The sequence below is a fragment of the Pygocentrus nattereri genome, chromosome 16 (genome assembly GCF_015220715.1).
Source record: "Pygocentrus nattereri isolate fPygNat1 chromosome 16, fPygNat1.pri, whole genome shotgun sequence".
Classification (NCBI taxonomy): Eukaryota; Metazoa; Chordata; class Actinopteri; order Characiformes; family Serrasalmidae; genus Pygocentrus; species Pygocentrus nattereri.
Window position 1 is genome coordinate 20,893,835 of NC_051226.1, and position 27,164 is coordinate 20,920,998.

Genomic DNA, 27,164 nt, shown 5'->3' on the forward strand with positions numbered 1-27,164 from the left:
GACTAAAGAGATCAGTACACGTTAGGTATCGATAAGGTAAATCCAAATCCCGTCCAAGCACATTATCCCCCACGTACTGCACTGTGAAGACCCTTCGTCCACACATCTGAAACAATACCGCTTAATAAACCGGAGAGGTTTAGAGCTGTGAGAGTGTTGCTGGTCTCTACTGTCTTTAATGATGCAGCAGCTGTTTCTCTTGCAGTTCCTGACTACACTGTGCAAGTTGCTGTTACACGATGGAGCTGACATACACATCACATTCACTGACAAGTGTTAGAAGTGAAAAACGTTGAACTATACCAAACATTACTCCGTGAAAACATTACTTTGTCCCGTCATAAGACTGGCTGCCCTGAAGCAAATTAACCTCTACTTTTCTTATAAAGACAAAAATAGGCGTATCCAAAGGGCGGGAGCTGCTGACAGGCGTTTCGGTGTCCAATCGTCTTTACCGTACAATGTTTCCTGGCGTTAAATCTTAAAGCCCTCCCGTAAACCAACCTTAACGCCGCATGCTTTCGCTCGAGTAGCGTACACCTCGACCAATCAGACTCGAGTGTCTCGCGTCGGCGACCAATCGCCTTTGAGTATTTTGAAAATAGGCGGGTCTATACGGAAATAGAACAAAGCGGGGTAGGTTGTTAGAAAGTTAATGGCTTGGGGGAAAGAGAATCTCTTCTCGCTTCAGGAGAGTTTGAGGATTTTTCTGAAGTAAAACGTGATAATTTTGTAACAATACAACCCCAAAGAAGGCGAAGGGACAACGTTACCTTCACGAATAAACATCTTATTTAGGAAAGTATGCAGGATGCTGTAGCCGGGACAGCAATGCGGACGGACGGCTTCGAGGACGAGATTGACTCGGTGACTCCGCGCTCCCCTGCGCTGGGGATGGGGGTTGGAGCCACACCAGGAGCCGGACTCGGAGGCCTCGGCTTAGGCGTTGGTGGCAAAAAAGTCCGGCTGTTTGGCGAGGCTGGCGGGCCCGCTGCAGATAGACTTGACTTCAAACTCACAGCAGCCGCGGTCCTCTCCTCGGGCCCCGGATCCGGCAGCGACGAGGATGAGGTCTCCGAGGTAAGCTAGTTCAGCTAGCCAAGTCCGCCGCTAGCTCGGCTAACTCTAGCTCGCTAACCAAACCAGGGTGAGGGCAGAGACTGGGCTCTTAAGCTACCAAACCCTTCCGTCGCCCGAATCTTATTTAAAATCCGTAAAAGTAAATGCCGTTGCCTCCCTTTACAAAGTGCGTTTTTGCCCGACATACACGTTTAATCGTCACAGTATCTTAAAATTTCAACGCGATTCTCTCAACCCACGTTGCCACTTGCGTTTCCAAATAGCTCGGGTTGGGGCGAGTTAGCCAGCTAGCATGGTCCTGTGACGAAGGCTGCGATTTGGGCCTAAACACAGCAGCGGACAACGCCATCGTCCGCTACTTCAGTTTTTTGGTGCCGTTTAGTCTGGCATCCACAACTTTGTCAGCTGTCTGTAAGTTTAGTTCGTGCCGTTTGGAGGCCGACGCGCATTTCTCAACGCTGAGGAGCTTTCTGGAATGACACCCTGCAACATATTGATGCCTCTAGTTGGTAGAAACGTCGTTAGCTTTACGGCTAACTGCTTCTCGCTAGCTACGTAACTCTAAATATTAGCTCGTAACGTTGACTAGCTCGGCTTATCTGTCGTTAGCTGCCTAGCTGTATTCGTCTCTTTTCTTGCTGTAACAGTTGTGAGCTTGTTATAATCGAAAGAGACAAACTGGTTTGTGTTGTAATGTGTTAGCTTTGGCGTTCGCACGGGTTTTACACATGACTCCCTCTGTTGTGGATGAAAAGGTGCTCCATGTTGCAACAGTATCTTTAGTATAGTGTTTACAGAACGGCTCCGGCTAGAAAACGGATTTGGTCATCTTTGCAGGATCTAATTAGCCATTAGACCAACACGCCTTAACCAGAAAGTGGAGGCCAGCACGGTTTCTTCTTGTTGGGGCGACGTTCTCTAAAGTAACTGACGTTGTCATCAAGCGTGGTCACCAAATGTTTGGGCAGCGCACAGTCATCACTGGCCTTCAAGAGGTGAACATGAGAGCCAGTTTAGCGTCTGTTTTCTGTTAATAATCTGGAGAGTATTTACATAAAACGAAATTGATATTTCAGTAGCTCCAATACTTTCACTGTGTTATTCTGCATTCAGGTTAAAACAACTTTAACCTATTTCTCAGTGTCAAAGACTTGGGTTGCAGTAAGAGATCTGATGTAATCATTGTTTGGCAATGGCTGATGTGTTGATTATTAAGTTACTGTAATGTTTGGTTCATGGCAAACTTGCTGTTTACCAACCCTCATATTTATTAACCTGCTAACAAGTTTTCATAAACATAAAAAATGTTATCTCCTGTTCAGTTCTGAGTCTTAGCTTATATCTTAACAAACGTGATGATGCTGTAGTAGTCTCAAATAATAAGACCCCATTTCAGATACTTGGTAGATGTGGGCACACACTCGCACCCATGCACACACCTCGTGCTTACAAAACATGCACCTCTTCTTTTTCAGGGCTGCACATGATTATTCTCCCCTTCTGTCTGGAGGACAGGGGTGTGTCTGTTGCCTTTTATAACTTGTAATGGGTGCCAGTGTCCCAACTCTTGTGTTGTTGGTATTTTGTTTGGAATTTGGAGGGAGGGGTACTTTAAAAAGGAGCTGACTTCGGTCTCAGGTAGGGCCCAGATTTCCAACAAGAGCCCCTATTCACTCTTTGCAGCTTCTTTCATCCCTCTCTTGCGCTTACAGTGTCTTTATTTGCACTTCTAGAACTTTCACAATACAGTTTTTAACATTACTCATGCATTAGCTAACATTAAATTGCATTATGTAGACCTAATTCATTTATAGGATGTTATCATTTTTACCTCATTAGACCTTAGGAGAGGGGGTTACTTGAGGAGTTGGGGCCTTATTTTGATGAGATTACTTTACTTTATTTAAATTCTCTTTTTTTCTGTTATGCTCGCTCAGACGCTTGCAGATTTCAGTAAATTTCATCTGCATTTAGAAGATGAAATTAAATCGTGCTAAATTGATATGAGCGTAAATGTTTTTAGCAGTTACACCTGGTCATTAGCACTATTGAACCCTGACTTTATATCCTGGTGAACCCACCCTCAGATGATTGTGGTCCATCTTAAAAATGAAAAGGACTTGGAATGTAGAAGTCAATAATATTTCACAGTGTATAAGTGGCGATTGAGTGAAGCAATGAACTACGTAAACACAGTCTTTTTGACGCTCCATTTTTGCAGTTATGTTATAGCTGACTGCTTTTTGTTTTTCTACAAATGACAAATTATTTGCTGAAACTCAATAGGTGTGTAGCTTTAGTGTTCCTTACCACCCTTACAGTGACTAAAAGGCTTATGAGGAGGCACAAAAGAGCTTGCCTGAAGTATGTGGGAATCACCTTGGCATTAAGCCACTGAAACACTTGCCTTGACAGTGTGTGGAAAATTATATATTTGTACATGTCTGTGTGCACACTGTGACAGCAAGAGGTTCAAACTTTCTTTAAGATGTTCTCTTGCCCAATATAAATAACTTAACAGTTCCTGTTTAAAATACCTACAGGAAAAAGTTTGCCATGGTATATCCAGGGAAATATATAAGGTATAGTTTGCATGTGTATATATACCATGCACACAGGATAAAACTTTTCGTTGGTTACCGGTGTCTGCAGATTCTAGAATATTTGTTGGCAAAATTAGCTTTAATACAACAAAAGTTGAATGTCTTGAATGTGCTACTTAATTTGTATTGTTGGGACCAACTGTTATCCATTATGAAAGTTGCCTGTAAACTTTTGCCCAGGTGTTCCTGTTAGTGCTTTAGCATTGAGTAAATTAGACATTAAACTAATGAGGAGACACTCCTAGCAGTATGTAAACTAATAAAATGCAATTGCTCTTGAAAGGCAACAATTAACCTGTTGGTTATAGCTTAATACATTGCATCACTTGGGTGAGTGATTAGGTGGGGTGCCAAATGTCTTGTGGGTTACGTGGCCAAGCAGCTCTGTTCCCAACAGCAAGATCAGGTAGTAATCTTGCTCTGGAATCTTGCTGACCTTGGATAGTTTCACTAGTTTGTAATTTGTGCATGTAACCTGTTATGTTGATGTAGAATCAATGTCAGTCTATCATTCTAGCTTTTTTTCCCAGTTACCTTTAATGCATCCCTTTCACTGAAATGGAAGAACTGCTAATGTGCAAGTGCAAAAAGGTTTTTTTTCCCCCCTTTTATTAATTGCAGTGTTAAAACATTGTGGCTAATGGATTAATGCTACACAGGAGTGCCTTACTTTGACATGAAGAGAAGAATACTGTGTTTTGTTTGAATAACTCAATGGTCTAGGGCTGTCAAAACAATTTAAATGCTGGATCACAATTAAAACAATTACAGTTGTATTAGTTTGTGTGGTTAGTTGCGGTTAATCTAATTTCTTATGTACCTGGATTTGGCAGTTATAGAATAGTGTATTTTCTCGCTGTGTGAGTGGTAAGAGTAAACTTCATCGGACTATATACACACACGCGCACACACATCATAATATGAAACCATGCATATTACATGAAAATAATATTAAGGCAATTTTCTGCTTTCAATAATAATAATTACTCAACATTTGTACATTCTTTGCTTTGAGATCACTGTGCTGTGTTTCAGGGATAACCGGAGCTTTCTGCTTCGCTGTTGTTAATTTGGGGGTTGATTTATCGATAGGTCTCTTGCAAGCACTGTTCAGTGTAGTCTGCTGATGGTATCCTTCGGTGCTAATGTTACTGATATTACGGATATTGTTGGCGTCACAGGTATGTTGTCGGTGATGAACATTGCCACATTGTGAATTTAAAGGAAATTAGAAATAATGGGATACCCTCCAGTGGAACATTTTAACAGCTGTATTGTGGTGTTGCAGCAAGTGTTTGTGAGCAGCTGGGCTTCTGGCTGGAACTACGTGTGATTTGAGAGGCCAAATTAGGAAAATACATTTAAAAAATAGTGTATAATAAAGTTATATATTATATATAATATATAGTGTATAAAATTGTTAATAATTTAATGTGTTAACACATTATTATCACTAAAATGGACACATGAAAATGTACTGTAAATGTTGTGTGTGTGTACTAGAATTTATCAGGCTTTGGGGATGAGACGGAACTGATGTATTGCCTATTACTCCAGTGTTTTCAGGATTAAATATGAAACATCTCAGAATGTGGACATTGGCGTGATTTTACAAGTGTGTTTTCTTGTGTAAGACTCAGATATTTATTAATTTGGAGATATCCCTCATAGACCAAGCACTGCCACACCACATGTGAAAATAACCTTGTACTTCTGTGTGAACATGGTGTTTTATGGGAGTCTGAACATGGTGACCTTTTTCACAATTTGTTTACATGTAGTTATTTAAAATGTTGTGAATGGCAGTAATTATCTCTTATAAACATGTCTCAGCACTTATTTATTAAAGTAACGGGTGCACGAAGGAATATTTGCTAGCGACTCCAATAATTAAAAAAAAAAATTCAATGGATTATCTGTGCACAGTAAGTCGTTTTTTCCTTTTTAGGAGATTCTACCAGATTAGTTTTGTTAAATATGTGAAAATAACAACATTGGCCCGATACCATGCTCTTTTACTCGTGGTTGCTCATTAATACCAACTGTTAGCATGTGGCATAAACATAGTGTATGAACAAACGACCCAAGCTGGCAGTGAACGAGGCTCTGTTCTCAAATCAAAGTGTTGCTGACCTTGTGCAAGCTGGGCACAAAGTTGTTGGTTACTTTAAACATTCCATGTTGGTAGATACCTGCCAGAAAACACTGCTAGATATTGGCCCATTTTTAAACACATACTAACACACCCACAACCTCTACACGTGGAGACACACAGGCTAGCAAAACAGGAGTTAAGTCCATATGTGCACTTTGCTCTGTTTGAGTGAATAGTTTTGTGAGGTATAAACATTAATATGGTGGTGGTTTCTTATTTTTTAATTTATTTATTTTTTGGTAAAATAGTCTGCAGTCTGACTGTATTGTCCTACTGTGCACATCCACACGTGATTTTAGCTTCCGTGCAGCTTCCGTTTAGTGTTGCCTGTGTAGTGCTGCTGTAGTTCAGTTTCTCAGTGTGTTTGCTTGCTTAGTACTCGAAGCAGCGTGCTTTGGATGAAACAGCTTTATTTGCAATTGTTTATAGACAGCGCTGTCTGTAGGGGCTGCATTTTACGTGGCGTGGAGGGAGTGTTTTCGTACAGTATGACTTTATAAATCGTAGGCTTTGTACGTGGAATAGATGTATGACGGTCTATTATTTAACATAGAGTGAGTAACCAAAGAACAAGGTTTATCAACGCAGTGTCTGACTTTAGAGGACATTCAGCTACAGCTCAAACAACCAAACAAAATACTTCAGTTCAATATATAAAAGATGTGCTTCCTGCTGTAACTGCTCTTGTTGAAAGAGTCAGATGAGGACTAAAACTTAAAAACATTCACAGCCGTACAGAAATGCTTTTCTGATGTGGGACAAAACCCACTCTTCTCCACTGCAGTGCTAATCCATCCAAGATAAATAATCTGGCATAGCTAGTAATGCAATTAATTTAACAGCTAGATTTAAATTATTTAAGTGTTAGGTTACTTTGACTAATTTACACAAGTATTATTGTATTATTAAACACATTCATGCACCTATTAAGTCTGAAAGAAACGGTATGTGCATTACTAGAAAATATGCTAAATTCACACGCTATACAAAGTATTGCCATGTTGACAGAAATTATATTGGTTATTTTCCTTAGTATTACAATTAGTGATTGGCAGTAGTCATAGTGCACATGCTGTATAGTTGTGCGGTTTATAAGGATGCTAGCAGAGCTCTCAAGAACTGACAGATGTGTCTATTGCAGGCCAAAATTTGTCCTGATGTTCTCAGCTTGTGAATCTGAAATATTCTATTAACAGATGATCCTGTATATCAGATGCTACATGATTGGGCGAAATTTATTTATGTACAGTAAATATTTCAGTCTGGCTTTACTGGTTTTCTACCGTTTTCAATTTACCAAACCTCAGAAAAAACTAATTTGGTTGCATATCATATACTGTGAAAATGTATTCGAATACTGATGTATTTTTGACACATTATAAAATATTCAAAAATAAGTCTGTCATCCGTTCAAACGGATAAATGAAATAACATAACCATCTCTTGTTCAATAGTTTATTAGAAAATTGCATTTCAGGTGCAGTTTTAAAAACAAATCTTTTCACAATTTTTCCAGTTCCTCCCAGTCTTTCCCAGAGCAAACCGAAGAGTTTAACTGTGTCATAGGCTTGAAAGATGCCTCTCTGAAAGTTGTGAGTTGTTCCATGTCTTTGCCAAAAATCATCAGTGTGCATAATGTTAAAATAAATAACAATCATATTGCGTATAATTCATAATTTAAGAAATGGCCTAGCAAGAAAACTTTATGGAACTGATAATGATTTTACTTAAGATTTTAAGTATATCGGTCACTGCCCAATACTTTTTACTACAAGCCGGAAGTTGGGCTGGAGCCACGCTTGACTAAATGTTTAGCTTTGGCCCTTCTCCTTCTTAGATGGAAATATGTACATAACGCTTACTTCTCTTTTTGTCTAAAGTATTGAGTACATACTGATATGTCCAATCTATTTTATGCTTCATTTATTGTGCTCTGGAAAGGCATTGTTTCATGTTATTGCTATTGTATTAATGTTACATTTCTCTGTAATGCTGATGTACATGTGGCACCATTTAAGGTGGAAGGGATAATTCAAAAGAGAAGCGACTTCCTCTTCGCAATTTTTTAGTGTTTGACAGTCTCTCGTTGCAGATTCAACTTTCCAGGAAACCAGCGGCACCGCTTATAAATACAACAAGTCCATTCATATCCAAATGTTTGTCTTATTTCTTTGAGTTTTTGTAGCTACTAGCCAGGTGAGACTTCACTGCTATGTGACCTGCAGTCTGCTTTTCAGTCGTTGAGAACCAGGGCTTTCGTGCTACGTTGCACGCTGTGGAGCTGAGATTCAGCGTCAGTCTCAAATATTTTACTGACTCTCTAAACAAGACCAAATCCAGAGTTATAAAACCACTAAAGAAAACGGGCAGAACGGCTGTAACGTGCTGCGTGGACATCCATTATCACTGGATTTTATTTCACCGTGACTGCTCATTTTATCGCAGATGAGTGGCAGCGCATTTAATGAGCTCCAAACAAAAGAAGTGAATGAGAGCCATTTCTTCATAAAGGATATTGGAAGTAAATTCATTATGGATCATTACAAATACTTTGCTTTAAAACTACCAAGTCCTTACACAGTAAGGAAAAAAGAAATACTGTATAGAAGAAAAGATGCATCGATAATCGTTTTATAGTCGCATCGCAGCCCTCTGAATCATAATTGAATTGAATTGTGAGGTACCTAAAGATTCCCACCTGTACTGTTTACAAAGTTTTGAAAAGTGCACTTGAGTTTATTTCAGTAGTTTTGTATTAATGCTGTGTTTCAACTAACAGTATAGTTGTTTTGGAGTAGTATGCAGTAAAATAATGAACATTAAAAAAAAAGTTTGGTGGTAAAGGATAGGGATGCATCGATCATTTTTTTTCAGACAAAGAACAAGTATATATTTAGTACATGCTGAAGTATAGCTGTGGTTTTGCTCCTTTTCTGTCTTTCAACATCAGTCTCTAGTGCCGTGACGGTAGGAATCTGAAGAGCTCATGTGGAGTTTTATGTCTTTTCGGGAGTCTTTTGTTTGGGCTGTAGTTGAATGTCCTTTTGAAGCCAGACATACAATGTGTGATTTTTAGAAATCTTCTTCGGTGACTATACGTTTAAACGAACCATTGTGTACAGAAAAAGGCTGTGAGTTCTATACTCATGCTATATGAAAATGCTCTATCCATGCTGCGAGAAATGCAGTCCCTACAGGCAGGTCTGTCTGTAAACAATTAAAATAAAGTTGTTTCATTAAATAAAAAAAAAAGCTAAAAGCCAGGTGTGGATGTACACAGTAGGACAGTACCATCTCTGTTCAGACTGTTTTACCAAAAAGAATCACTGCATTAATGATTATACCCTGCTATTCTATTTAGTGAAACAAAGTAAAGTTGGCATAGGCTTGGGTTGCGAATGAAAAGAAAATTCTTGTCTCTGATTAACTGGCCTGTGTGTCTCCACCCAAAGTAGTTGTGATTGTGTGTCTAAAACAGGCTGAAGTCACAGAATGTATTCCTGGTGGGGAAAATACCACGGCGGAATGTTTAGTGACCGATGACTTTGTGTCTAACTCTCACATAGTTAGTTAATACTTTGCTGTGTAAGCAGAGCCTTTTACTCTGTGCTTGTGTATTAGTACAGCAGTGCGCACTTGGCTTATGTCACACAGCATCAGCTGGTATTGTGTTGTTGCTGTCATTGAATTTTTATGAGTAAATGAGCACAGTATCAGACAGATTCCCAATGGCAGTGTTGGTATGGATGCAACCCTTGTAAGGGAAAGTAAACTCATGTAAAGGAAGTGAAAACAGAATTTGGAAAAGTGGAAAAATGCAAGCGGTTTTGCAAAAAAACAAGGGCTCTACTTTAGTGATGACTAAAGTATCACTAAAGTAGGGCACTTTAGTTATGAGTGCACATGGTTCACTGCCATGACTGAGAGAGATGAGTTCAGGGAAGTAATATTATGATTTGGGAGCATCATTTACCAAATTTCTCGTTGTACTTTGATTTTAGTAGTTGTCACAAACACATGATTGGATCTGTCAGACCCTGATCATAACTGGCATTAACATGTCTCATGTCATCCAGTCATAAGTGGACAAGACGCATAGCCGTCCGTGCTAGCTATGAGCCTCCAATGTGGCACCTATCGGGACCTTTTCTGATTGGATTTTGGGGCTGAAGGAAGGGTGCCGCACGTTTATTACGTCAAACTCTTGCTGCATTTGTTGCAATTTTTTAGACGAAAATTATACTGCTTGTTCTTGTTTGTGTTTATATATGGGCCACTACAAACATTTAGATCAAATGGACTGCAACTTGGAGGAGATGAAAAACATCACTGCTCAGCTGCCTTCATCTCTGCTATGATGACTCTGTCGATCAGGGTGGTCATTCAGTATTGTCAGGGTTGCATCCACACATTTAAGGATTTGCACTACAGATGTTATGTGGCCATGTGAGTCCCTGACCACCTCCAGATGTGGATTGAGACAGAGTGGACTCTGTTCTGACCTGTCCTTAGCACTGTCCACTCAAGATCACCCAAGATCTGATGCCGGAGGTAAACAGAATGTTAGTTTCTCGGTCTGTACACATGTTGATTTCGTGATGCATTAAAACGTGACACATTTTGTTAGCCTGTGATGCCATTCACACTGTATATGTATAAAGTAGTGTAGCTTAGAAACGCCATACAGTCAGTTGATGTGATGACTCTAGTTCCTTTTAGTGTTAAAGACTGGTTCAGGGAAACCCTAAATGTTTATCTCTTCAGGATTAAGCCTCTCCTAAATCTCAAGTTGTGTAAATGTGCCATTTGCTCTGAGAAAGGTTTGTAAAACCTTTTCTTTGTAATACATTGAGTGTTATAAAATACTTGGTAATGTACTGCTGTGTAAACACAATGTACTTAATAAAACAATATTTTTGGATTTTTCAGTAATGTCTCTGGTAATTCACCTACAGGTTGTTTGAAGTAGTAGTTGGTTTTTTCCTCAAAACACGATGTTGTGTTTAATATATTAATGTATTCAAAGAGAACTCAGTCAAAACTTAGTGAAGGACTTGATGATGTAAGTAAATTATCTACTGTTGTCATTGTACATCCCTCTGTAGGCTTGCTTTTGTATTTCTCAGTATGGCCGGGTACTGATTGATACTGATACTCATACCACAACAAATTTTTTTTAAATACCCTTTTTCTAAAGGTGACAAATGACATGAAAGAATTATTAATGATTAAAAACAATTCCATCTTTGCTTCTTCTTTGCCTTCCACATGAATTGCTTCACTTGTATTGCATCACATTTCGGTTGGTGCCTTTTGGTTGCTAGTTTCCAACAACATTTTTTAACATGTAGTTTTATTCTCTTTTATTTGGTTGGAAAACAGACTTATTTATTTACTTTAATTTATTTAGACAGATGGATGGATACCTGGCAGTTTTAAGACATGTTTTGCCGTCTACAAATGCTTCACTGAAAAATGTCTTCACTTCACTTGTAAAAAAAAATGAATAATTAAAAGTTCAACGCGGTATTGTGAATGTATCCTGGTGTTCTGATTACTGATGGTAAAGTTTCTATAAACATTTTTGTTTCATATGTAACTTGCACTCTTAATTCCTATCAGCCCAGACTCTGTACTAGAGTGTGTGTGTGTGTGTGTGTGTGTGTGTGTGTGGTGTAAAATGTGGGTCATGTGTGTTATATGTAGACTGTCAAATCACATGTTCTCGCTGTCTTTGACATTGTTGGTACATTTGTTTTTGTGGACTCGTTTGATCCTGTCCTGGGCAGAACAGTTAGCTTTTGAAGTTGAGAAATAGAAAATTATAATCAGTGTTCAAGTTTTTTTCTCTAACCAACATTAAACCTAGTTAGAACAGGGCTGTGGGAAAAATAATTTTCTTTAAAATACTTTCAAAGGTTTCTCCTGTTACAGGGTGGGTGGAGGGGAAAATGTCAAGGAACCCAAGCCATGTCTCTGAGCTCCCCAAGTAACCCTATTGTTTCTGTGTGGGCATAAAATTACCTTACACTCAACTGCTGCCAACCTGTCTGTTTTACTGGCATGTTCGTAGGCCATCACCATGAATGAGGCAGATATCTAAATAATTGAAGTGATCCCATGCTGTCCTGTGGCTGTCAGCAGCATGCTTCAGATGAAAAATACATTTTAAAAAGCTGCCGTTTGAGCAAGAAAGATGCAATGGATTGAGCTTGTGTGGTGTAATGTGTGCATGTTATCAAACAGAGCTCCTGAACCCTTTGTCGTGTCTTCTGAAACTTGCTCCTGTCTGAGTGGTCCACATATCACTCAGGTGTTTGCATCTCTGGGCAGAGGAGTACAAGCCACAAGATGGCATTGACTATACTTAAACTACGCTCATAACGGCATTATGGATGGTGGTTTGTTTTCAGTTAGTTCTTTTGTTGTTTGAGCTATAGCGCTTCGTTTTGGATATTGATAAAATTCAGCACTGATTTTCCAATATATGATGATTTGACTTAAATTAGCAAAATAAAGGTAATGAGTACATGTTTCCTTAGTACTGCTGCTTCATGCTTTAAAAAAAGACCTTTTAATTAAATAGTTTTTTGTTCAGTTCTGCTTCTTTCAAAATTCCACCAAAGAGAACCGTGTACAATATTCTAAATGTTAACCAGACAGAAAGCAGTTTTCTGGAAAGGAAACTTCTTATTTAGTTATGTTCTTTCAAAGCCATCTGTATCAGTCAGCTAATGACCTGATATTTTCATTTAACCAAGTTTTTATTTATTGTTAGCGCTATAATTTAAAATTAATATTTTTTTGTAAACTGTTAATACTTGTTACTGTTGTGGGGCGTTGGGTCAGCATCTCTGTCTCTTTCTTGTTCCTATACTTTCAGTTCATGGATGAGGTAATGAGTCACTTGTTTGGATGTGGATGCATTCCCTTGTGAAAGAGCCTCTCCTATACTCAGTCACACATGCTCAAGCTCTCGCTCGCTCTTTCTCTCTCACGCGCTCACTCTCTCGCTCTCGCTCTCGCTCTCTCTCTCGCGCTCACTCACAAACACAGGCCCTTACCCCCTGACAAGGGGTAAGCTCAGGCTTGGATCCCAGCTGTTCCAGCCACTGCATGGCCAGCACATTCAGATACTCCTATATGCTTTTAATTATTCTCACTGCAGATGGACTTTCTGCTGACCACACCCAGCCTCCCTGCCTTTCTCCTCTTTCCATCCCTGCCCCCCCCCCCACCCCTTTGGCAGTCTAATTTTTTTGATCCACTCATACTACTACTGCGAAAATTATTTGTGAAAGACACCTCCCATTGGCAGTGTTTCCCTGTTTTTGTGGAACACAAGGAATTGACAGATACTTACACATAAACAAAAGAGTGGCACTGTCGTGTATTTTGTATTTTAGTGTTGTCTGAGATGGCTTTGTGGAATCTGGCAACATTAAGTGCCAAGACTTCTTAAATTATACAAACCAGCTGACTAAGTGAGCTCAGAGCAAACATCTTTCTACTGTGTGCTAGCAACAGCAGAGAGCTCTGTGAAGAGGTTAAATTGTATATAGGAAGCATAAGATGAAATACATTTTAAAATGCATGATTCTGATGTACTCGATGTTCAGACGTTATATAGTAGCATATATGCTTTGGCTGTCACATCTGTGACGAGGAGTAAAGTTTTGTATGTATTTGTATCTAGTGTTGTATGCATGTTTTATAGTCATTTCCTCCATCTACTATAATAATGTCTTTATTTTGTCCTCTGCTGAAACTGACAGAGGTAATCGTCTAAGTTGGTAGCATACTTTATTCTTTGTGCTATTGTTCTTAGTTATTTAACTGGTTAAATTTATCTCATGTTGAGCTGGGTATGAAATATTTTCATGATTCTGATGGAATTACTTAAATAACAGCAGTTATCAAAAAAGGCCAGCTGCATTTAATGTAGTTTACAACTGGTAATTCACCAACTTTTAACCCCGACAGGTAGAAAACAATCTTGCCTAGCTAGTGGCTAAAGAATAGGCAAAGAGAGAAGTTTAAAATTTGTCATTATAGCAACAAGTAACAAACCGTAAAAACCTTAAGTAATTGACAGTTAATTACTTGCTTATTAATTTCTCTTCTTGTTACTTTACTTTTTCTTAAGTGCGTTGCTATCCCTTTGCTGCTGTAAAGCAGAATTTCCTTGTTGTGGGACTAATAAAGGATTATCTTATCCTTAAGATGGACATTGATTGAGACTAATGGACTAATTTGCTGTTATAAGCACCTCAGTTGGTTTCCTGATCCATTTGATCTGCAACAAAAAACTGCCAAACACTAAAAGGTCGCAAAGCTGAAGTTGGCTTCTCATTCGCCAGTTTCTTGCTCAAATTCTCCCATTTCATCTTAAATGGTGCAGCAGTTAAACAAGTGTATTTGAAGTGTAATGGGAAAATTCAAATAAGAAGCTGATGAATGAGAAATTGAACATTTTAAGGGACATTTCACAAGGAACTAGTCTGTTTTTGTGCAACTTTTTTCCCGCTGGAGATGTGACAAAAGTGGCTATAGCTGAGCTAAAGCTTAAAGCAGAGCAATGTAATATCTTTTTTAGGCTATACTAGTACATCAGCACATACTGAGACATAGTTACAGCCAAGATGGTTCCCAAGGTGGTTTGGTTATTGTTTTGCCAAAAATGGCTGTTAACATTTGCCGACTCCTGAAATAGGACTAGGTCTAGGTCCTGCGGAAGCGAAGCAGCCCCAGACCAACACACTACCACCACCATGTTTGACTGTTGGTATGGTGTTTTTATGGTGGATAGTGGTGTTGGCTTTATCCTAGATGTAATGGGACCCATGTCTTCCAAAGAGTTCCACATGTGGCTCATCGGTCCACAGAATATTATTCTAAGTTTGTGTTCTTTTTGGTCAGTTGGGGTTTGCGTCTTGCAGCTCTCTCATGGATGCCTTTTTTGCCGAGCGTCTTTCTTATTGTAGAATTGTGTACATTGACCTTAACTGAGGCAAGTGTGGCCTGTAGTTCAGATGTTCATCTGGGTTATTTTGTGACGTTCTGAATGAATCGTTGATGTGCTCTTGGTGAAATTTTTATAGGCTGGCCATTCCTCGGAAGGTTCAATACTGTTCCATGTTTTCTTCATTTGTGGACAGTGGCTCTTATTATGGTTCACTGGAGTCCCAGAGCCTTAGCAATTCATGTCGTGAACCCTGTAGTCTATTGAATTTGGTTACCTGATTGATTTAGTAGCTAAGGGGGCTGTTATTTTTTCACATAGGGCCAAGTAAGGCATAAACATTTTTCCATCAATAAATGAAATTATTTCAAAACAGCACTGTGCATGTATGCATATGCACAATATTTCCAAAAATATTCACTCATCCTTGCAAATCATTGAATTCAGCTGTTCCAATCACGTCCTTGGCCCCAGGTGTATAAAACCAAGCACATAGGCATGCAGACTCTTTCCATTTTGCTCTCAAGAGCTCAGTGAATTCCAGCGTGGTATACCGTGATAGGATGCCACCTGTGCAACAAAATCCAGTCGTGAAATTTCCTTGCTACTAAATATTCCAGTCAACTGTTAGTGGTATTACAACAAAGTGGGAGCAATTGGGAATGACTGACAGCAACTCCGCCACGAAGTGGTAGGCCACGTAAAATGACAGAGTGGGGTCAGCGGATGCTGAGGCGCATAGTGCACAGCGGTCGGCAACCTTCTGCAGAATCAGTTGCTACAGACCTCCAAACTTCATGTGGCCTTCAGATTAGCTCAACAGTGTGCAGAGAGCTTCATGGAATGGGTTTCCAGGGCCGAGCAGCTGCATCCAAGCCTTACATTGCCACACGCAGTGCAGAGCGTCGAATGCAGTGGTGTGAAGCGCCGCCACTGGACTCTAGTGCAATGGAGACGTGTTATCTGGAGTGACGAATCGTGCTTCTTTGTCTTGCAATCCGATGGACGAGTCTGGATTTGACAGTTGCATCTGCCTACACAGTCCTGATCTCAACCAGATAGAACACCTTTGGTGATGAATTAAAGCGGAGCCTGCGAGCCAGGTCTTCTTGTCCCAAAATCAGTGGCTATGTTTACATGTAAAGATTTTTGTCAATGAGACTGAGGTGTTTATATGCTCACTTTATTCAACAATCTGACAAATCTTTGTTTACGTGCTACACTACAAGTAATCTGATGCAAAATGACGCATGCGTGGAACAGCGCTTAGAGTAAACATTACCATGACGGCGATTATCATGTGATGTCCAGTCGGCGTGAGATGAATTTCCAGTTGGTACGTTTGTGATTTTAATTGCTTTAAACTAATGTCAGACTCAGAAAAACATCCTTCACATATACTTATAAAGGAAGACATGTGTTCTGAGACACAAGCTGGACGTCCATCTCACCGCCGTCTTTTAAAGCTCAGAGTATAAACCTGCCTCCTCTGCAGACCAGTTTCTGCTCCCGCCATGTTGAACGTTCTAAACCTTTCCCTATGACGTGCCGCGCATGCACAGAACATGCGTACACTTTCCGTCTGGAGTGTAATCGGATTCAGGCGTTTACATGGCTATTATTCTTCTATTTAATGGATTATTTAGACGTTTACCCAGCTTGTTCAATTGGATATAAATTGTATTCCGAATGGCCTCAATCGAATTAGTCTATTCCGATTGAGGTGTTTTACATGGATGTATTCTATTCCGATTGAGTTGTTCGTCGGATTATTAACGGATTATCAGGCTGCAAGTAAACGTGGCTAGAGTCTGACCTCACAAATGCTTGTCTGGAAAAATGGTCACAAATTCCCGTAAACACAGTCCTAAACCTTGTGGAAAGCCTCCCCAGAAGAGTTAAAGCTGTTATATAAAGGGTGGGCGGACATCATATTAAACCCTATAGAGTGTGTGTGTGTGTGTGTGTGTGTGTGTGTGTGTGTGTGTGTGCGCGTACATACATACATAGAGGCATAACATTATGACCTAATTTTTCTACACTCATTATCCATTTTATCAGCTACACTTACTATATATGTGCACTTTGTAGTTCTACAACTAGTTACAGACTGTAGTCCATCTGTTTCTCTGCATTCTTTGTTAGCCCCCTTTTACAATGTTCTTCAGTTGTCAGGAACCCTGTGGGCCCTCACAGAGCATATGCTATTTGGGTGGTGGATCATTCTCAGCACTGCAGTAATGCTGATGTGGTGGTGATGTGTTAGTGTGTGTGTGTGTAGCGCTGGTTTGACCAACACAAACTGTGCAGGAGCAGATGAGCTATCGTCACTGACTTTACATCTACAAGGTGGACTGACAAGGTAGGAGTGTCTGATGGAGTGGACAGTGAGTGGACACGGTGTGTAAAAACTCCAGCAGCACTTAACATTTTTTTTTAAATGTATTTATTTTAAAAATCCTCATTGCTATGGCTTTTGTATTGTTGTGGTGGAGGCTTATGAATGGTAATTAAATGATAAACTGTCTAGGTAAAGAGTACAACAAAGCAACCCTTGATATTGGCAAGAGATTTCATTTTCAAAATTCCTTTTAGTGATATTCCTTTACCCAGAAGGATACAAGTTGTCTTCATGTCTTGGGAATCTTCTAACACTGCCATGAATAAAAGCATACAACAGAGAGAATAGTTATTACATTTAATTTCATCAAAGACTCTCATGTGCTCCACTGCTCAGTGGTCAGTGGAGTTCCTGCAGTAATTCCGTAGATTAGCTGTGCTGCTGTGTCTGCTGCTCCTGATCACAGAAGGGCTCTGTTAGGTCAGTTTCTAAATGTTTATTTTCACCCTTGGTGACTTCTATGCTGCTGCTGCTGTGTGTGGGTTTTCTCCTCAGTTTTTCATGCAATATTGGTTGGTGCAGGACGTCCTGGGGCGGTGCGGCAGGTGTGTGGAGGTCAAGGGCATGTGTAGGGACGCGGAGGGCAACCTGCTGATCAGCTCATCTTAGTGCTTACTGTAATTCCACAAAGGCTCAGGGCCTAAATACTGTGCGTTCTGTCTCCAGGCAACAGGCCTGAAAGGCTGGACCTTGCGGGCAGTGTGAAATTTGTTACTAGTGCCCTCATGTGTTAATTACCTGCTGCTGCTGGAGAAAGAAAAAGTGTTATATGTACATACATATATACATGCGCACACACATCTTTTGTGTGTGTGTATATGTGTGTGTGTATATATATATATATATATATATATATATATATATATATATATATATATATATATATATATATATATATATATATATATATATATATATAGTGTGTATGTATATGTGTGTGTGTATAAATAAAACATTTTTTCAAAATTATGCAGTCAGCTGACTACCTGAATATATTGAACGATCAAGTTATTCCATCAATGGATTTTTACTTCCCTGATGGCACGGGCATATTCCAAGAGTGGTTCAGGGAGCATGAGGCATCATTTTTGCACATGGATGGGCCACCACAGAGTCCAGAGTTGCTTTAATTTTTCCCCAAGATCTTGTATTGATGATGGGAGATTTGGACCACTGTGCAAAGTCTTCTCCAGCATATCCCAAAGATTCTCAATGGGGTTCAGGTCTGGACTCTGTGGTGGCCAATCCATGTTTCCAAATGTCTCATGCTCCCTGAACAACTTGGTGGAATAACTTGATCGTTCAGTATATTCAGGTAGTCAGCTGACCTCATTCTTTGGGCACATAATGTTGCTGAACTTAGACCTGAGCAACTGCAGCAACCCCAGATCATAGCACTGCCCCCTCAGGCTTGTACAATGACACCAGGCATAATGGGTGCATCACTTCAGCCGCCTCTCTTCTTACCCTGATGTGCCCATCACTCTGGAACAGGGTAAATCTGGACTCATCAGACCACATGACCATCTTGCATTGCTCCACAGTCCAATCTTAGCAAATTGAAGCTGTTTTTGCCAGTTAGCCTGACTGATAAGTGGTTTTCTTAAGGCTACACAGTTGTTTAGTACCAATCCCTTGAGTTGCCTTTGCATTGTGCATATGGAAATGCTTTTACTTTCACTATTAAACATATCCCTGAGTTCTTCTGTTTTTCTACGATTTAATTTCACCAAGCTTTTAAGTGATCGCCGATCACAATCGTTCAAGATTTTTTCCGACCGCATTCCTTCCTCGAAGATGTTTCCCCACTGTCCTTCCACTTTTAAAATAATGCAATAGACAGTTCTTTACTCGATTTTAAAAGTTTCAGTAATCTCCTTAGATGTTTTCTCTGCTTGATGCATGCCAATAATTTGACCTTTCTGAAACAGATTAACATCTTTTCCCTGACCACAGGATGCGTCTTTCAGCATGGTTGTTAAACAAATGAGAAGCTACTCACTGCATCAGTTAGGGTTAAATAACTTGTTGCCAGCTGAAACATAATCACCCATGCAGTAATTATCCAGTGGGAGGCTCTTACCTATTTGCTTAGTTGAATCCAGGTGCTGGCCTTTTTTGGGCCAGGCAGAGTGCGTGTGTTTGCGCACGTGTGTGTAAAATTGATATTCTGTATTTGTCATTTAATTTAATGATTGATATGCCCTGACTTATGTCATGGCCTAATTCATCGTAATTGACATTTAATTTGTTTGCTGTTCATTCTGATGTCATTGTGATGCACTGTGGTGGCTACTCAGTGAAGTTGTTGTAAAAATTTGTTTTTTTGTGAATGCACAAAGTGAATTGTGTGTTTGTCATGAGATTTAAATCTAGTACTGCATGGCAGTATTAAGTACAGAAAACGGAGTAACTTTTTACAAATTTTTTTTTTTTTTACCTCTTTATCCCGGTGGTGTGTGAGAGAATTTTTAAGAAAGCGGTGACATTGTGTCTCTTCCCTGCAGGTGGAGTCCTTCATCCTAGACCAGGAGGACCTGGATAACCCCGTGCTAAAGACCGCCTCAGAGCTGCTTTTGTCCAGCGCAGCAGATGGAGCTGACCTCAGAACAGTAGATCCCGAAACACAGGCCCGGTTGGAGGCGTTGCTAGAAGCAGCAGGTATGTCCCACTGAGAGCTCTTGCTCTGCCCACCTCTAGCCGTCTCTTTTTAGACAGCAGTGTTGACTGTTCTTACACCTCTGCATGCCATCATTCACCTGTTCTGTGGGCTGCTTTTCCAAACAGAAATCAGCCTTTTGTGTAAAAGCATCAGTTTTCTTTGGTTTGGGGTTAAAAACTCGAGAACCACAGTTCATTCCTAAAATACGTTAATTTGTCTTGTTTTTGCAAAAAATGTATTCACTGTGAGTGGTTGCCCCTTTGCCTAACAGATGTTTGTATGTAGCTCTGGTCTAATAGGTCTGCTTTGTTTACAGTGTATATACATTGTCTTTTTCTATCTAACCACACTGCAAAACGTAAACTCTTCAGTTGGTGAGGGGACAGGGAGAGAGATCTATATAATGAGAGCTAGTAGCTCAGTATAGCCACACAACTAAGCACAGGCTTTGGAGATTTTTTTTTTTTTTTTTTTTTTTTCTTTCTTTTACATGCTTTGCATCCTGTTGTGTTACTGTTGCAGGTCTGATTTGAGGGGTTTTTTTTTTTTTTTTTTTTTTTTCCCCCTGTGTGTCAGTGGTACAAAGCCTGAGGTGTAGATGTTAATGATCTGCAGGTTCCTGCAGAAGGATTAGGGATCATAGGAGTGTTGTACAGATCAGAAAAGTAGTTGTTTATGTAGGTTCACCCAACCTGTGATGTGTAATTTTACATGTAGCTGACCTTTAGGTTTAGTTGTGCTGGGTTGGGTGTGGCTCAGTTGGTTAGACTGTCTCTCTGCACTGGTGAACTGGTACAGGCTAGCCCAGCCCCATGAGCAGATAGTTAGCTTGCAGGGGAAGCATAGGGGAGATTAGCAGGAACAATGGATTTCCATACAGCAGCACCAGCTCCCATCATGACTCAGCAGTGGCCTTTAGTAAACCACACTGTGTGTGTGTGTGTGTGTGTGTGTGTGTGTGTGTGTGTGTATATGTACATACATGGTCCTCTGTATTTGTCTCTTCATCTGTATCTGTGCAGAAATTGTCCATGTCTCTCTTAATATGGTTTTGTTAAATGTTTTGTGTTATTGTTTATCTATGAATGCTTTGCCTTGTCTTTGGATATTTTTCTGTATGTACCTATCCAGTTTGTTACTTGTGGTGGTCAGTTCTCTGTCTACACTCAGTGTTAAGTTACTTACAGTTTAGGCATGTTACACAGGTGTGTTTACTTTGCATTTGTGTTACCTGAAGCAGGTAATCTTGCTGTTTTTTTTTTTTTTTTTTTTTTTTTTCTGCTTCTTTTCTTGTGTGTACATTCCCTGGCCAATCCTGAAGTTTTTTTGGAAGCCATTAATTTGATTACTTATTAGGGATGTCCCAATCCAGTATTTTGCTGCCTAATTGTTGAGTATCTGCTATTACCATTCTGGGAGGAGTTTCTCAAATTGTGTTGGTGTTAAGATCATCTTAACTGGTGGTGAATGTTCTCCCTGATGCCATTTAAGTTAACAATAACTTTAAAATGCTGCAGGAAATAATTTCATTTTTGTTATATGTGTGTTGGGCATGCTCTGAAGAGAGAGCCTGTGTGTTGGCTGGTAGCCTATGTGGTAGGAGAAGTGGGCGATCAAACAGAAGGTTGCTGGTTCACATACCATGACTGGCTAAGTATACCTAGTTATGCCCCTGGGCAAGGCACTTAACCCCCCACGGCCCCAGACAGGTGCTGCTCTGCCTGCGATGCTGTACTGCTCCTCAATTGGGCATAGTTAGGCAGCAAAATAAGAAATGTTCAATGTAGGACCAATAAAGTACATAAAATGGCGTTTTTGTTTTATTTTGTAAAATAACCAATTAATTGGGTTGTGACTACACTGATTGAAGCTGATGTCAGTTTAGCTGTATAAGTCTTGCTATTTGGGTGTTTTTAAAGGAAGGACTGACACTAACAGTTCATATGCAACTCTTCCCATTCATGTTTTGTGTGGTATGATGCTGTTGTACACTCCAGGAATCTTATCAAATCTATTAATTGGGAAAAAAAAAAAAACCTCTTGATCCTTATGTTTTTTCAATTAAATCAAATGAACTGAAGTGCTGATGGGATGTTAATGATACTGGAATTGCAACCTATGTGATGTTGCCTGTACATGATGATGCATGAAGGTGCTCTTGCTGTGCCTTTTGTAGTTGCAGCTCCCTCAGGCTTCAGGTTGTACTTTTAATTATGTTGAACAGTGACACCTTTTAAGAAACTTGAGATGTAGCTTTAACACCTGGTAGTTGGACAGTTGTTTCCATAACCCAGTCACATTCTGATGCACAGTTTTGGTAAGCTGCTGTTTCCATACTCCTTTTAATGTACAATAAAAACCTTTAGTGTTGTAGGGTGTAGTTTTGCGATGGGCAGAACTGTTAGATCTCTGTGTGACAAATTTAACTGTACCTCACACATATTTTAAGACTATTTGTGAATTGTGGAGTCCACCTTAGGTAGCCACCAAATCAGTCATTTTGTGCAGTTTGCCATAATTCTTGTGCACCCCACCATGCTGCATGGTTTGAACATACCTAACCATGGTGTGTCGTGTGTGTGTGTGTGTGTGTGTGTGTGTTTGTGTGACTTGGGCCTGCACTAACTGCGGATGCCTTTGGCCTTGGATGCTGCGTATTGCTGGTGTGTGTCTGGACGCTGCAGGCATTGGTAAACTCTCCACTGCCGATGGCAAAGCCTTCGCAGATCCCGAGGTGCTCCGCCGCCTGACGTCATCAGTGAGCTGCGCGCTAGATGAGGCTGCCGCCGCCCTCACCCGCATGAGGGCAGAAAACACACTCAACGCCAGCCAGGCAGACAAGTAGGCATCTTCTCTCACATGTTCACATTATACTTCAATGTACATACTTTCTGTTGTTATTCACCTATTTCTTACAAACTCTCCAAGGGTCTCTCTCTCTCTCTCGCTCTCGCTCTCGCTCGCTCGCTCTCTCTCTATATATATTTATTTATTTATTTATTTAGAGGTTTTAGCTGCCTTTAAGATAGATGTATGTACATGATCTGTTCTGATTGGATGTCCTGTATTGTTCCTGTTTTAAAAAGCAGTCTTGGCCACAACACTCCTTAATTTCAATGTGAATGGGCAGCGCTAAACTGCTGTAGACTGAATAGGCAGGTGTATGTTTTTTGTGACCTTGAAAACGGGCTGTTTTCACAGATTAGTTTCCATATTTTGACTGTAAAAAGACTAGGGAGTGGTACAGGATTTTGAAACTTAAGCAATTCTTACGCACTACATCATCCTCTGTCATTTAAGATAATCTGGTTTTCCATGATATATACTTCATTAAAGGGCCCATATCTTTTGTATGTACTGTTACATTGTACTTGGTGAGCTATGCACTATGCATTAATTAAGTAGCTGAGCTACTTATTCTGTATCTTTATTCTGTAATTTATAGAGGCATGTTTGATTCCTGGAGGATCCAGTCAGTGTAGCTAGCTTAGCTTCGCCTGCACAGTCGCAGTAATTGTAGCAGTCTGGTTATTTTTAGCCGTAGCCTGGCTGAGGCCTGCTCCGATGGAGATGTGAACGCGGTGAGGAAGCTGCTGGACGAGGGCCGCAGCGTCAACGAGCACACAGAAGAGGGAGAGAGCTTGCTGTGTCTGGCCTGCTCTGCTGGATACTATGAACTCGCACAGGTAGGGTCCACACACTGCCTCCGTTATGCACGCACACTGCTCTTTTGTAATGCTGTTGCCCTGCCAACATTCATATGCACTAAACTCTAAAATTGGTTAACCTCTAGTTGTGTATTTGGGTCCTGACATCAAAGTGGATGAGTAATGGGTCATACCATATTTATATTTGAATTAGATCTCAGTTATGTATTTTTTGGATATGTTGATTATATCCCTACTAAGATTTTTTTTTTTTTTTTTTTTTTCCCTCCACGTTTAAATTGTGTACTTGTGTTTTTGTAGGTCTTGCTGGCCATGCATGCTAATGTAGAAGACAGGGGTATCAAAGGAGACATTACGCCGCTCATGGCTGCTGCCAGTGGGGGTTATGTAGACATCGTCAGACTGCTCCTGATGCATGGAGCGGACGTCAATGCACAGTCCTCTACAGGTGCAGTAGCGACATCTTTAAGGTTAACCTATCCTGCTTTATTCGAAGGAAGTGATTTTTCTGCCTCATCTGCTGTTTCTACATGGCAGTACACTTTAAAGATTGCATTTTGCATATGGATTTTACAGTGAAGCCTTCAGGTTTTATAAGGCTCATATTTCTCTTGCTCCTCTCCTCCTTATTAGGTAACACTGCTCTCACATATGCATGTGCGGGAGGTTTCCTAGACGTGGTCAAAGTTCTCCTGAAGGAGGGAGCCAACATTGAGGATCATAATGAGAATGGCCACACGCCTCTGATGGAGGCAGCTAGCGCGGGCCATGTGGAGGTAGCGCGTGTCCTCCTGGAGTATGGCGCTGGGATCAACACACACTCCAATGAGTTTAAAGAAAGTGCACTCACACTAGCCTGCTATAAAGGTGAGTGCCAGAATAGCCATTGTAGATTGAGCGCTATGTTCTTTACAGTACACATGCACACAATTGTAGACAAGCTGTGAAGAAGTATGAAGGCAGAGAATAAGTCTTCTGGCTTTGATACAGGACACTTGGACATGGTGAGGTTTCTCTTGGAGGCAGGAGCTGACCAGGAGCACAAGACAGACGAGATGCACACAGCCCTTATGGAAGCCTGCATGGTGGGAATGCTTTATTATTATTATTATTATTATTATTATTATTATTATTATTATTATTATTATTTTGTTACATTCTCAATCAGAGTAGTCTCACAGTGTTTGATATGACCTGGTAATGAGGACAAGTTCTCTAAAACTCACCTGCAAATTCCTCCAGTGATTTGCTTTTTAAATGTCCATAGTAAAATTGGTAACACAAGCAAATACCTTGTTAGCTGTCTGTGAATGTATGACTGTAGTGTACAGTTTTCCACAGCACATTTGCTCTGGCTGTGTCATTTCAGCTGTGAGTGGCAGAGGTCATGAACAGCTACCGGTAACCCGCCATTAGCCTTCAATTGTCCAGTGATGGCTAACGCCAAAGTTCATTTGATAATGCTTTTCCCATGTGAGATGCATTGTGTTTTCCACATGTCACAGTTCTTAAAGAATTGATGTGTTATGACAAGACACTGAACGACTTGACTTACTAGCTAATAAAATTTAAATATCAAGTTTATGTTAAGATAATGTACATTTTTTTTTCCTCTAAGAACAGCTGTCCATACTTTAATGTTAATATCACTTTCATGCTGTCAAGTGATATTAAACTTTATTAAAGTTAATAAACTCATGCTTCCTATTTACTTATTTTTATGGATTTTAAGAAAATTACTTGAATGTAAACCATCAAGGACTACATGTCATGAGAAAACTGCACAAAATGAAACATCAAATGGCAAAAGTATCACTAAAATAGGAAATAATATGCCAGCACCATGGTGTTCTGGTATAGATTTTATATTGCCCAGCTAGCCCAGCACTATGTTTATCATGGAGATTTCATTTTACATCATGGTAAAGTCGTGGAATTCCACTGTTTAATTAAGAAGTGTACAAACCCTGATAGGATTGAGAGTAGCTTCAAGCTATAAGAGCCAAGACCTTCATGTCATATCCCAGAGAGAATCGGACATGTACCAAAAAAAAACCCCTCAGTTCATAGTACTTGCTTCTTGGCCATTGGGGTGTAACTTGTGTGAGCTCTTTCTCTGTTCTGTGTAGGACGGTCATGTAGAGGTGGCACGGTTACTATTGGACAGCGGTGCACAGGTGAACATGCCAGCAGATTCGTTTGAATCTCCACTGACACTGGCAGCTTGTGGAGGACATGTGGAGCTGGCAGCTTTGCTAATTGAGAGAGGGGCCAACCTGGAGGAGGTCAATGATGAGGGCTACACTCCTCTCATGGAGGCTGCACGTGAAGGCCATGAGGAGATGGTAGCTCTCCTTCTTGCACAAGGTAGAAAGATTGTGAATTGACTTGACCTTTTGTATCTGTATTTTGAATAGTAAATATACAATGTGTTTACATGAGCCAGAAAATATGGTTTAGGCTTGCAAGTCCTCTGTGGATCTGCTGCTGGTGTGAACTGAGACCCATGAAAGAGTGCTAGTCTGAAGCACTAAAACATTACTGAACTGACTGCAAAAACAAGTTACAAGTGATTTTAGTTTGACTTGCTGTTTGTGTATATTGAATGAAAGCAACTGTTATGATTTATTTACTGGCTGCAATATACATGCTATGCATAAAGTAAGTGTATGTACAATATGGAGTGCATTATTTAAAATGTGTGGCCTATTAATTCCTCTGATTCTGCATGCCAACTTTTGTAGCCTTAAGAAAAAACAGTTTAGTGCTGGCTTAAACTTTTAGGCAAGTTTTCTACTTGGTAGTTTTTCAGCTGTCATTTGTTCTAGTTTTATTTTAATATTTTCTCATAGTTTCAGGCATGTTACTAAAGTGACTAAAGTTACCACTGGAATGCTGTGTGTAGGCGCGAACATCAATGCTCAGACAGAGGAGACGCAGGAGACTGCTCTGACTCTGGCCTGCTGTGGTGGCTTCTTGGAGGTGGCGGATTTCCTCATCAAAGCTGGAGCAGACATTGAACTTGGCTGTTCCACTCCTCTCATGGAGGCTGCACAGGAGGGGCATCTGGAGCTGGTCAAGTACCTGCTTGCTGCTGGTGAGACATTTTGGTCATATTTGTTTCACACATACTCATCGAGCACTTTATTAGGAACACCCCCTTTTTGTCCATTTTATAAGCTTCACTTACCCTGTAGGTGCATTTTGTAGTTCTATAATTAGAGTGTAGACCATCTGTTTCCCTGCATACGTTATTAGCCCCCTTTCACCCTGTTCTTCAGTTGTCAGGATCCCTGCAGGGATGTATGTATGTGTGTATATATGTATCTTTTTAAAATAAATAAATAAATTTCATTGCATAGTTGTTTTGTCATTGAGCGAACATAAGGGTCATTTGTGTTGCTCTCTACTCAGCAGCTAACGTCCATGCCACCACAGCCACGGGGGACACAGCACTGACATATGCCTGTGAAAACGGACATACAGATGTAGCTGATGTGCTGCTTCAGACTGGGGCTGACCTGGTTTGTGCCTTTTTGTTTTGTTTTTATTTGTTTATTTTATTATTTTTTGGTGCTGTTTTTGTACTGGTAGGGCTGTTTTTGACTTTTTTTAACTCTTTTTGCTTTCAAG

The 27,164-nt window shown here is 40.2% G+C and overlaps 1 protein-coding gene across 7 annotated transcripts in view; it reads left to right on the forward strand.

Moving 5' to 3' along the window:
- Positions 1 to 642: 642 nt before the first annotated feature.
- The window catches only part of ankhd1 (ankyrin repeat and KH domain containing 1), a 41,195-nt gene continuing 14,673 nt past the window's right edge, over positions 643 to 27,164 (forward strand). For 3 of the 7 annotated variants that reach the window (XM_037545862.1, XM_017718346.2, XM_037545863.1), the window contains exons 1-10: positions 643 to 1,080; positions 19,709 to 19,862; positions 22,548 to 22,704; positions 23,402 to 23,549; positions 23,832 to 23,979; positions 24,165 to 24,398; positions 24,522 to 24,616; positions 25,661 to 25,898; positions 26,437 to 26,628; positions 26,946 to 27,055. In XM_037545862.1, the coding sequence (XP_037401759.1) occupies positions 805 to 1,080; positions 19,709 to 19,862; positions 22,548 to 22,704; positions 23,402 to 23,549; positions 23,832 to 23,979; positions 24,165 to 24,398; positions 24,522 to 24,616; positions 25,661 to 25,898; positions 26,437 to 26,628; positions 26,946 to 27,055 (1,752 nt within the window). In that variant the 5' untranslated portion in view covers positions 643 to 804. Of the gene's footprint in view, positions 1,081 to 19,708; positions 19,863 to 22,547; positions 22,705 to 23,386; positions 23,550 to 23,831; positions 23,980 to 24,164; positions 24,399 to 24,521; positions 24,617 to 25,660; positions 25,899 to 26,436; positions 26,629 to 26,945; positions 27,056 to 27,164 lie in introns of all 7 variants that reach the window. The other 4 variants (XM_037545859.1, XM_037545861.1, XM_037545860.1 and 1 more) reach the window with 3 other exon arrangements.